The 12,507-nt window shown below is 41.3% G+C and overlaps 1 protein-coding gene across 3 annotated transcripts in view; it reads left to right on the top strand.

Moving 5' to 3' along the window:
• The window catches only part of LOC146672671 (uncharacterized), a 32,895-nt gene that overhangs the window by 18,456 nt on the left and 1,932 nt on the right, over positions 1 to 12,507 (top strand). The window contains exons 1-3 of one of the 3 annotated variants that reach the window (XM_085388207.1): positions 2,478 to 6,221; positions 8,499 to 8,604; positions 11,395 to 12,243. In XM_085388207.1, the coding sequence (XP_085244333.1) occupies positions 8,587 to 8,604; positions 11,395 to 12,243 (867 nt within the window). In that variant the 5' untranslated portion in view covers positions 2,478 to 6,221; positions 8,499 to 8,586. Of the gene's footprint in view, positions 1 to 2,477; positions 6,222 to 6,668; positions 8,605 to 11,394; positions 12,244 to 12,507 lie in introns of those variants that run through there. The other 2 variants (XM_085388212.1, XM_085388202.1) reach the window with 2 other exon arrangements.

Here is a 12,507-nt window from a genome sequence, read left to right as displayed (position 1 = left end):
AAGAGTATAAGCATTCAGCACGGGCAAGACAAGTGTCATGTGCAAGTTTTCTCAAATCATTAAATCACTATTGTTACCATCATTCGCCTCAAACATGGATCATCCCATGTGCTCAGTTAACATTAATGTAATCGGTGACTTCTCTTAAGCAAAGTCACTCCACTTATATATTATTATGGATTCAAAAGTGGCCAGCAAATGAGCCCATAATAAACTATTCCATAAGTATCGTAATCTCTTATTTGTTTTACTAATGTCACTTGTCCGCCTCTGCCGAATCCTCCACAGCATTCTCAGAGAAACAAACATTAGCAATACACATTGACTGTGGTCAGACGGAGGTCAGACACAGGTCAACAGGTTCCAGAGGTGCCATAAAAAAGACCATAAAGTCAACCATCCCTTCTCGTGGAAAGAATGTCATTCACATATAAACCCAGAAATCCTATAGTTAAAAAACCATTAACTAATCCTCTTATAAACCACATGATCAAACACATGATTAATCATCTGCTGTAAAAAGAAATGTAAATGTTAGCGCTGCGCAGGTGTGTACACTTTCTCACAGTTTCTTTTACCAGTCAATCAGCTTTCTTTCCTTTCACTCACGCATTCATACATTCATTCTTTGCTGATAGTGGAACCTGTAGTCGCATTTTGTTTCCACTTCCAGCAAAATGACGTCATTTCAAAAAAGAAAAAGAAGAACTTTAGTTTGGATTACATCGCTGGATCCTTTTTAGGCCGGGACTTTCATTTAATATTGTCCCAATAAGTGGCTTTCTCCAGAACCCATTTTAATGTGGAGAAAATGCACTTGTAACGGCGTTCTCGACAGGTCGTATAGCACTTTTAATTCCCGACGTGCAGATCTGCTTAAAGAAAAGAAATAGACAAACAAAATCAGTGTCTGTTCAAAAGATAAAAATGAAAAATAACAGAGATTATCAAACCAAACTTTCAGTGCACTGTAAAAGTATCAAAATAAAAAGGCCTTGTTAAGTCATGACACAAACTCCTCATCAACTTCACAACAGGAGAAGAATCATCAGCTAGATTCACTCCAAATCAATCATCAGCTGCACAACACACACATAAGCCTAATGTGTCTTATTAGCTATGAGTTTAATCACCAGGTCTGTGCTCTTCACTCATCTAAACCACAGATGTATTTTATTCAATTTTCCTTTTTCCTTCATCATAAAACATGTGACATGTTGTCATGCACTTCATAAAAGAAGTTTGTTCTGACGTATTCAGAGTTGTGTATCTAAATACAGGATTCACTCGCACATCAAAACAGGAAACTCGGTGTTTTAGAGTCTCCACTCAGCACACAACAAACTCCAACACATCTCATTCACTCGCACACTTAAAATGTTGTCTAATCTTCATGAGTTATTTTGTGTTTGTATTAGTAGGGTTAATGCATGTTCTGTTTTTATGTATCCTTTCATGTACCTTCCCCCCTTTTTTCTGAAACAAAACTCTGTTCACTCCAAATTTTGTTTCAGAAACATCTAAATGAAAAACTCTGTCATATTCAGGCACAGCTAAACCCCAAATGCTTGCAGGTTACCATCGGCAACCACACTGTGTGTTGTTAACCCCTTCTACAAATGCCCTCTCTTAATGTGTAACACTTTGTGTATGATTTTTTTTTTTTTTTATCTCTGGTGCATATTATCTGTATGTGTCGTGTCACTTTCCATTTTTTTCTAACAGTACACTTGCATACCTCAGTGCTTGTCTTCCTCCCCCTTTTGTGGTGGTCTGGACACTGTATCAATCCTCCACTTCCAGGCAGTCGCTTGTCTCCCCGAATTCCTTAACCTAATTTGATTGCCCACACTAAAACAGCAGCCTCAGTCCTCCTCTGCTCCTTTCCTTCTCTCCCACTTTTCAGTCCAATGGCAGTCAGCTTTTTCAGCTTTGTCCCGTGTCTCTCTCTTTGTCCCACTGTCTCTTTTATTGCCATCTCACTCCAAACATGGCAAATGTCAAACTCAGACAGTCTTCTCAAAAGTCCTTCACACACAATGAGGTTGCAGCTGGCTGGAAACGCATCTCCATCCATCCAATCTAGATGGTGGTTCTTCTTTTTCTGATGCCGTTTGCCCACAGCGCTGCTGGACCTCTCTGCTCAGAACTCTGGTATTGTCTCTTGGACTCCTGTCCACTGTTGATGTTCATGCTCGTGCTTCTGAAACTGCACTCGGTGTCTTCAGGGAGAGATTCGTTTCCTTGGAGCTTGCTTGTTCGGGATGAGGACGGGAAGCTGCAAAACAATTCAGCCAAAAAATTCTGGCTGGGTGTTTTCTATTTTTTCTAATGATTTCAACCTATAATTTTCTTCCGACTGCTGCCCGTGGAGAATTGATCCAGGTCCGTTCCCCACCTGTAAACGACAGACTGAGAGACTTTCATTATTATCCTCACTGCTTAATCAACACACATCTCTCTCTCTCTCTGTTTTTGTGAACCGTCCTTTCTTAAAAGCAGAAAATAAGATTGTAGTTGTTCTTGGTTGATCAACACAAAACCTTTTTCCTATAATTATTTTTCATCTACAATGTAAATTTTGTCTCTTTTTCACTCTTTTTTGTTTGTATTATTATTATTATTATTATTTTTTTTTTTTAAATAGCTGGTGACCTGCAGAATCACCGCTCTCACAATCAAAGGCAATTACTTTTACACAGCGCACAAAAACACTGTGACGTCAAACACATTCACACTCACTTTTTCATCTGCGTAAATAAATCACATAGCTGATATGTACCATGGTGATCCATAAATATGATCACCAGTTTATTAAACTATTTTTCAACCCAACAAAACAAATAAACAAAAACATAATGCTGATGTTATGAACACTCTACACACAAGTCAAGATGCAGGAAAACTGCTCACGGAAACGCTGCACACTCCAGTTATCACAGTTCTGTTTGTGTGAATTATCTGCTTTCATTATTAATACCAGTTTATAGGTTGTTATCCTTTTTATTATTAGTTTGAATGCATTAAAATTAAGTTGTAATTTAGCCTTTTGTTTATTTTACTTTACTCCTCTTGCATTTATATCTATTCAGTCGGGTCTGTTTCCAACCCTTTTTTAAACTACTTCAAACTACTATGATCTCTAATTTTCACTAGGTGAGGGATTATTATGTTCTTCCTAGTCTGAACTGCTCTCTTCACCTGAGCTGCTATCCTATTCTGAGTTACTGTCTTCTTTGTTTCTTACAGTCACGTACAAAATGTCCCTCTTTTCCACACCTCCAGCATGTAGTGTTAAAGTCACTGTTTGGTGTGTGTGTGTAGCCTCTACCTCTTGCTCTTCCACTATGCATTCCTCTCTCTTTCTTTTGGATTAGTCGTGCTCCGGCTTGCTGTTTTTCTAGACATTTCTCATCAGGTGTTAATTTTACTTGTTTATCCCCCATTTTCAAAGATTTTGCTGGGCCGTCACTGGCACGCTTGACTTCAGGGTGGTTTACTGATACGGCCTTCGACTTCACCCTAACGGTGAAGCGGTATCAGTTTTATGAGATGAAACTCAACCGTTCTCCTTTGTCACCAGAACATGAGCCTCAGCAAAGAAAACAAAAATGGAAGTAGTTCAGCAGCGTATTGTGCTGTAAAATCAACTTACTTCCAGACACATACACAAACATAGACATTTGCGCGCTAATTTGTCACGAGATAATTTCAGCTACCTCTAAAACTGGTCGAAACACAGTTCCTTTTGGCGAACTTAGACCTAATTTGTCACGAGATAATTTCAGCTACCTCTAAAACTGGTCAAAACACAGTTCCTTCTGGCGAACTTAAACCTATTTTATCACATTTCTTTAAACCTTTGCGGCCGTTTTATATACTCAACGTGTTTTCATTTGTTAAACGTATTTTTAATTTGTCACGAGATAATTTCAGCTACCTCTAAAACTGGTCAAATTCGGCTCCTTCCGGCGAACCCAACCTAATTTATCACGTTACTTAAACGTATTTTTAATTTGTCACGTTACTTTAAATCTTTGCGGCCGTCTTTAAATACCAAATAGTGTTTCTCACCCCTGACGTCCCACTGACGGTTCGGATCATCAGACTGAATCCCAGCGCCGTGGACCTGGTCACCGGCCCAGACTCGAATTCACGCTCTGGGACTCTCTCCTCGTCTAAGAGGGCTGTGCACAGACTTCGGTGCCGGCCCCCCACGGCGTCAGGAATCAGTGCTGGATCCTGGAACAGAGTCACAGATAACAGTTCTGATATATTCTGCTCCGGCTACGAAGGACCAAGTAAATGTTAGGGAAAATGTTCTAAAACACTTCTTCAGTAAAGACTCAGAGAAGAGAAACACACAGAACTTCTTGCTAGCAAGGGCAGCCTCTACTCTAAGAGACTCCAGTGAGAGAACTGCCCCGGTCTTTATTTATACTCCATTGAGCGTGTGTGTGTGTGTGTGTGTGTGTGTGTGTGTGTGTTGATCAAAGAGTCATATAACATGAAAGCACAAAAGGTACATCCTTGGTCATAAAGAGGGTAGTCTCCCCCACCCTAGATGGCACGGTGAGGAAGTCCAGCAGTTAAAGCACTTAGACTAAAACAGACATAGCTACGTTAAAACAATAAAACAAGGTACGACCTCTCCCACGCTCCCAGGATGTGGGGGTGAACCAAGCCTGCTAAAAATCACACATCCTGTCACTACCAAATAACTACAAACAGCATCCTACCATAAGCAAACTTATATCACTAAAAGATTATACTGACTACTAAATACAATTTTCCATTGACAACTGCTAAACTTGCACCACTGTTTCAGGGACCATTGTGTGTATCTCAGAGACTCAGTGATGTTAATTACAGGCTCACTTGGGTGGACTCCGGTGTGGATGCAGGTGTTTATCATGTTGTGAACATGCAACCGTTCCATACCTGGGACTCTCTCACTTCCAAAGAACATTCTGTTTCATTGCCTGCTGAGAGAGAGACCGCAGAGGGTCTGAACTCTGACTCTCAGGCCCACCCTGGCCCCCCTGCCGACACTGACATTGACTCTGAGCCATTCCCCTTTGATTTACCAGACATTGACTCTTCTTCTGGTGTGGGCGCTGTTCCAGAGAGTGTTTCACCCAGATCTGTCCAGCACCCAGCTGCTGGTGGACATTACAATCTCAGGCCCAGACGTTGCCCCAGAGTTACGTCTGGCTGGAGCAACAAAAGATGGACTAATGATTTTCACACAACCAGGCTTGATCTGAAGTGAAATGTTTTGGTTAAACCTGTTTGATGCTGTCTTGTTGCATTGCTACTTTGAGTCATGATATGTAGATGTTTCTGTTTGCTCTACTTAATCCAGTTTTATGGCTCTTTCGTGCGTTAAGGTTCATTCTTGGCATTTACTTAGAAAAAAAAAAAAGAACAAAAGAAAAAAGTGAAAAAAACGAAGGAAACTGATTTTCCACTGTACATATTCGTCTTATTTTCACCAATTTCATTTTTAAATGGTCTTTTGCCCTGTGTGTGTGCACCAATCTTAGCTGTAACCTCTATGTATAGGGTACTGTTAGGTGTGGTGTGTGCTTTTTCAGCTGTGTACGGCTGAGGACAGCCTTTTTCTCACCAGGGGGGGACTATGTAACAGTTGCTATTGTAATGCAGTGTATCACCACATGGCGGCGCCTCCTGTCTCACGACTGGTGTCACCCCCTTTTTGTTCTTCTTCGCACTCCTCCTGTAATGGATGCTCCCGTGTGTACGCAGACTAGTGTGCTCTTTAGTAATGTGTGGTAGAGGTAGCACTTTTATTTTTGATATTGTAAATAAATGAGTACTTTTTGGAAAGTCAGAAGCTGTTGCTCATTCACTATCCACCTGCACACCTCCGCGGCTGGCTTCATCTCCACTGCACGTTACAATATGTTGATTTTTTTCGCCTACTCATATCATAATTTTTTTACTCCTGGTTCTGTATGTTCATGTTCTGTTCTTTTGTAAACTTCATCTGTTTGTATGTTGTATACTCATTGTGTTTCAATAAAGTTCGATTTAAAAAGAGGTACGTTCTAAACGAAGCTTCAGACGTCACTGATCACGTGACTCTGGCCAAACGAATCAAGCCTCGACACGGTGCTTCTGAAGCAGCGCGTCGATCTTTCTGACACATGTCAGCTTCAAGCGGACCATCACTACGTCTCACATCTAAAGGTGTCAAGGTAACTTTGAACTGAGTTCAGTCAATCTGGAGTTTTTCCAAGTTTTCTGTTGCTCTCTGTGAGAGAAGAGCGTTAAAGGCGGGGCTCTCCAGAGTCCAGCAAAACAGGAAACCACAGCTGGGTGTGTGTGTAAGTGTGCAAACCAATAGAATGCATCGTGGTGGGGGGGGCATCACTGGCATTGGCAAGAAAAAAATAAAATAATCGGTCGTACCCATGCTTCCCCGACGTCATGCCAGCGCATATTGGGAAATTCGTAGGCACCGATCGGTTTTCTATCAGCCATTTGCTGGGAGTAAGGGCGCCCTCCGTTTGCGAGGTGCGCCTGCTGCTGGCGGCACAGGGAGGAGAGGGCGGGGCGGCAGGGAGTCTCTGGCTGGCTGGAGCGGCATCTAATAACCAACTCGCAAAACAAAATAAAAACAACACAACAAACAGATATTATGATACAGACTTATAATCTGCACCGATGTTTTTTCTAAATTCTATAAAGTGAGCGCGAGAGCCCTCGGTGCGCCTGCGCGCTGCTGAAGTCAAAGTAAACTTTATTGTCATCTCCGCTACAGACAGTCCAGCATATAGAGAGACGAGACGACGAGGCTGCAGTTACAGCGGTGCAAGTAAACAAACAATAAATATAAGAAGAGTAAGAAAATAAATCTACACTTTAGGACTCGGGGTAAAGGATCAATAACAATTTACATTTATAATTTACAGTTTAAAGATTTAAAGTCTCACACAACCCGTCAAAAGGGGCGGGGCCGGCTGCTTCCAAGTAGAGCGCATTTCATTTATAATGATGTAAATCCAAGCCCATCATGGATTCACGATCTGAATCCTGGGTTGTGTGAAATCCCAGAAATCAACCTTAGACAAAGTGAATCTGTGAACTAAGGTGTAGGTCTGTTAGGTTAATTGTGCTGATCCTCGGGTTGGGGGATTTGTGTTTGTACTGGAGCGCAAAATTCAAACCAATGGAAGATGGACAACAAAAGTTCAAAGCCATCAGGTGCTCAGGTTAGAGAAAAGATGCAGGTAAGCAGACGTGTGATTGGATAATGGCAGGTCATCCTGAACCAATCAGACTAAACTCCAAACAATACATTATGTTACAGATTTTAATATTAATTAGTCATTGTTACTTGTTGATTTGTCCTTTTCTCATTGTGTGACGAATTATGACGACTGTTTGGTAGCTGTTATTGTCTCTCTCTCTCTCTTCATGTGTGTTTCTCTGGTGAAACAATAGTTTTGTGTTAATGTTAGGGCTGCACGATTTTGTATAAAATGAGAATCACGATTTTTTGGCTTAGAATTGAGATCATGATTCTCTCATAACAATAAATAAACATAAAACAACAAATGTCTCACGTTTTGTTGTTGCAGCAAAATGTTGTCCTGCTTGAAATTCCGTCTCCACCATTGCTCGACGCTGCGTGTACAGAGCAGGTAGTGCAACAATAGAAAAATAGTTGCGGGACGGCACTGTGTAGCGTTTGTCTAGGGTGTTGATCGTTTTCCTAAATCCCTCGTTTTGCACAGTGTTGATGGAGCCATATCTTTGGTCAGGTGATAAGTGATAGCCTCCGTAATGTCTTTGTGCCTGCGGGAGTTCGACGTGTATAGGGAAGCGCTGTATAAGGTTCCCGTTATTAATGTTTGGGTGGTTGACCGGGACGGATTTTCTCCTGTCACTTTCTCGTCATCCCTGACGTGCTCTCCGTTGTTGTTTCCCTGCTAATTTTAGCATCACACGGCACAGCTTCTGTATAACGTGGTATAAGGCTCCGCCCTTGTCATTTGTTGAGCAGGAAGAGTGAGCGCTTGTTTTCATGCAGAGTACGTCCCGGGTCAAAATGTGAAGTTTTACAAATCACCACTTCTTTAGTGAATATCATTTCAGTCTCAGACAATCTCGTTTCTCTTACAGAGGTTGAATGCACCTTCTGCGGATGGCGGTACCACACAGTGTGCGTGGACTTCCCCTGCACAGAAGGCAACTACAAATGCTGTGAATGCTAAATAAACAGAAACAAATGATCCCTGTTGTCTTTGCTTGATGATTGGTTTGAGTCTTGACAATCCACATTGCTGGCGTTGCATCTTTCAATGGCAGCAATGGCAGGTATCAGTGCTCAAACCTTTTGTGTTTGTTTCCAACAAGTTGCCCACCTCGGGAAACAAAAATGTGTTCTTTTACTTGTCAGATGAACATATGAGACACTTTGACTCTTCAGTGCAGTGTGGAGCCTAACAAAGATCTGTTTTGTGTCCCAGCTGATCAGCAGGAGGAGGAGAGTCTGACGGAGCAGCAGAGGAACATTTTCAGCTACTTGGACTCAGCTCAGCCACTACAGAGGAAACAATGAGCTCAACACAGAAGGTGACAGACAGAGCAGGACCATATGACCAAAGATATTTATCACCATATACATTTGAACATTTGCCATAATGATGTAGCTGACGATAGAATTGACACCAGACAAAATACTTTACAGCTGCACAACTTTATTAAAAAGCCATCAATGTATTTTCACTGAAACAAGCAGCTGTTGTTTATGTGCATTAAAGTTATATAAAAATGTAACAGTGCAAATGCAAATTCCTCGCTGACAGTTTAACCAAAAGGCGTTTCAGTGGAAACTGGCCGACACATCCTGAGCATAACCATGTATAATATCCACTAAACTTCAGAAGAGGTTATACAGTCGTGGCCAAAAGCTTTGAGAATTGCATAAATATTGGAACCTGGAGAAGTTGCTGCTTAAGTTTTTATAATAGCATTTTGCCTGCACTCCAGAATGTTATGAGGAGTGATCAGATGAACTGCATCGTCCTTCTTTGCCATGAAAACGAACTTAATCCCCAAAAAGCCTTACCACTGCATTTCATTGCTGTCATCAAAGGACCTGCTGAGACCATTTCAGTGATCGTCTTCTTAACTCAGGTGAGAATGTTGGCGAGCACGAGGCTGGAGATCATCATGGCTGTATCCCAATTCAGGTTCTGCAGCTTTAAAGTCCTCAAGGGCCGCGTACTCAAAGACCGCTAAGGCCGAAGTGCGAGGCTCGTAGGCTCGTGAAATGGGACGTCTAGCCTCCGTCGCGCTGCCCAGGTTCCCTAGCAACCATGATACTAACAGCTGGAAACGTTTCATACAGCTTTGTTTGACAGAAATGAAGGAGAACATATTTAGTTCATTTGTTTCTACATGAGCTCTGTGTGATTTGATGAGTATCTGAGGCTGAGACCACAGGACTGTGAAACATGATTGTTGGGCTTCATTTCTGTGCTGCTGGCTCTTCCTCCTCCACTTCCTCACACACTGCTGAATTTGTTCTGGTGGATCATCAGGGCTGCAAAGCCTCACAGATGATGTGCAGCAGTGGCTCCCTCAGTCTGTCCTCACTCTGGACACTTGCAGTCGTCACACATGGAAATCAAATGTGTGATAAGCTGCAGGATTCAAACACAAGTGTAACTTATAAACACATGTTCATACTTTTATTCCACAATCAGAGAGAAAGAAACAGAGAGAGAGTGCAGGACAGACAGACAGGTGACAGTCTCAGGTGTACACACTGCTACACAACAGCACCAGAGAAGCAGGATTTAGTGTTTGTGTTATTACGAGTGTAAACAAGAAGAGTTCCAGATGGTGCAGTGGACACATGTGTTACTGCTGTGATTAAAGCATCTTTCTTTCAGCTTAACGAGTGAACCGTCAGCTCGTTCAAACACACGTTAAAGTGCGTTTGGCTCGACACCACCGAACAGAGGCAGCAATATAACACAGCTAACATTAACAGTGCAGTGAATCCTGCTTGTGCCGTGATGTTCAGGACTGCAAACCGAGCAGCATCACTGACTTTCAGCTTGTTGTGTTTGTGGATATATGACTGACTTTAATTATCCACAAAATCATCACATTCTCTGTCAGATTAAGGTCGACTATTGAACGGCGTATATTTTAAAGGCTTTAAAACCAAGTTAACGCTGAAAGTACAAACATCACTAATGTCACATAACTCTGCCGACAAGGCATAGCTATGGCTATGAAATGCTCTTTGTGTATCACTTCTTCATTATGAAAGATGTCATTAATGCACTAGTAATGTCTCATCTGGAGTATTGTTCAATCATTTGGTCAGCAGCTAATAAGACAGATCTTAACAGACTTCAGTTAGTCCAGAATAAGGCGTCCAGATTAGTGTGAAGATGTTCATACTATACTAATATTGATAAAATGCATAATAACCTTTCTTGGCTTCCTGTACAGGCTAAAATATTCTATGGCTTACTTGTAGTTCTAAATAAAGCAATTCTGTTAAACACACCACATTTATTCTGCTCAGCTGCAGTATCCAGATGAAATACATCATCATATTACACAGTTTTCAACAAGCTGCAATTTAGTAAATGCTCGAGTTAAAAGTAACGTTTTGTAAAACTGTTACATTTAGAGCAACTTTTAAGTGGAATAAGTTGCCTTAAAAAATTAGAGAATTATTCAAAACTTCAATGAACACTTAAAAGCCGATTTACAGAGCTTTTAGTTGTTGTAAATATTGTAAGACATGATTTGTTTTTGAAATTTGTGTAATGTGCCTCAATGTTATTGATATTATTATTATTATTATTGATTGCTTATATTTGAACAATTGTGAAACCTCACTGTGGATGTAAGAGTGAAATTATGTGGATATCTTGAATCCACTTTATTGTGTAATATTTTATGTGAGTATTTGACGGAAGACGAGCAACATCTGTTGTGGAAGCTAACGGGGTTCCTTTAGAATAAACAAACATAGGATTTATTATCACTGAATAATTCTGTATAAATCTATACAAATTATAGAAATATGTAATAGGAACCAACAAAATAATCTAAATTATAAAAGTGTGTGTGTGTGTGTGTGTGTGTGTGTGTGTGTGTGTGTGTGTGTGTGTGTGTGCAATCAGGAGGGATGGGCATGATTTTAGTGTTTGAACAGTCATGAATTATCTTTAACAGCAGGTTGGATGTAATGTGTTAGAACTACCAGCAGGTGGGGATGTTTGGTGCCACGCTCCACCTTCAGGTTTAAAACTAGTGTTAATGGAGGTTGAAGGTTGAGTTTGTTCCACGACTGCATTTCACTCACTGCCTCTGTTTGTATCTCTGTCACTGCAGGACCAACATGGAGCCAGAAGTCAGCGCTCTCAGGAGGCCGACAAACCTCACAGAAGAAAGGGAGAGAAAAAACACACCTGTGACGAGTGTGGGAAGGGTTTTACTGTGAGGGCTTCACTAAAACAGCATCAGGTCATCCACACTGGAGAGAGACCGTTCAGCTGTGACTTGTGTGGAAAGTCTTTTTCCTTCAAGCGTTCCCTAAAACAACACCAACTCATCCACAGTGGAGTTAAAGCATACAGCTGTGATCAGTGTGGCAGAGCTTTTACTCAAAGTAGCCACTTACAGAGGCATCTAGTTACCCACTCTGGAATTAAGGCATACAGCTGTGACGAGTGTGGGAAGGGTTTTACTGTGAGGGCTAAACTAAAACAGCATCAGGTCATCCACACTGGAGAGAGACCGTTCAGCTGTGACTTGTGTGGAAATTCTTTTTCCAGGAAGGGTTCCCTAAAAAAACACCAACTCATCCACAGTGGAGTTAAAGCGTACAGATGTGATCAGTGTGGCAGAGCTTTTACTCACAGTAGCCACTTACAGAAGCATCTAGTTACCCACTCTGGAATTAAGGCATACAGCTGTGACATCTGTGGGAAAACTTTCAGCTGGAGAGGGAGCCGAAATACACACCTACGCATTCACACCAGACATGATGTGTACTGCTGTGAACAGTGTGGCAAATACTTTACAACAGACGCACAGTTACAACGACACATGTTTACCCACACTGAGGAGAGACCGTATCAATGTGACCTGTGTGAGAAGACTTTTAAATCTCCACGTCACCTGAAACAACACCAACAGATCCACACCAGAAAGAGACTCTACAAGTGCAGCTACTGTGAGGTATATATTTATATTGTTATCTTGTCATTTTAGCCTGACTGTTTGGAACAACTCTGCTCATTAAACTGTGTTAGCATGTTAGCAATTCTACTGCATGGAAAAGCACCTCTGAGTGATTATTCAGATTTTCCTTTCAGTTATGATTTTAGTATTACTGTAGTATTATGGTGGTAGTATTGTAGTTATTGCAGCCCAGTAAACTGAGTGTGTTAACTGAAACAGTCAAATGTAGTTGGACGTCTGCAGAGATGCTCTTTATTTCAG

The sequence above is a fragment of the Rhamphochromis longiceps genome, linkage group LG3, assembly GCF_057381845.1.
Source record: "Rhamphochromis longiceps isolate RC_006_pf linkage group LG3, R_longiceps_female_GT1.1, whole genome shotgun sequence".
NCBI classification, from domain to species: domain Eukaryota; kingdom Metazoa; phylum Chordata; class Actinopteri; order Cichliformes; family Cichlidae; genus Rhamphochromis; species Rhamphochromis longiceps.
The sequence above is the reverse complement of the archived record's forward strand: the minus strand, read 5'-3'. Positions and strand labels throughout refer to the sequence as shown.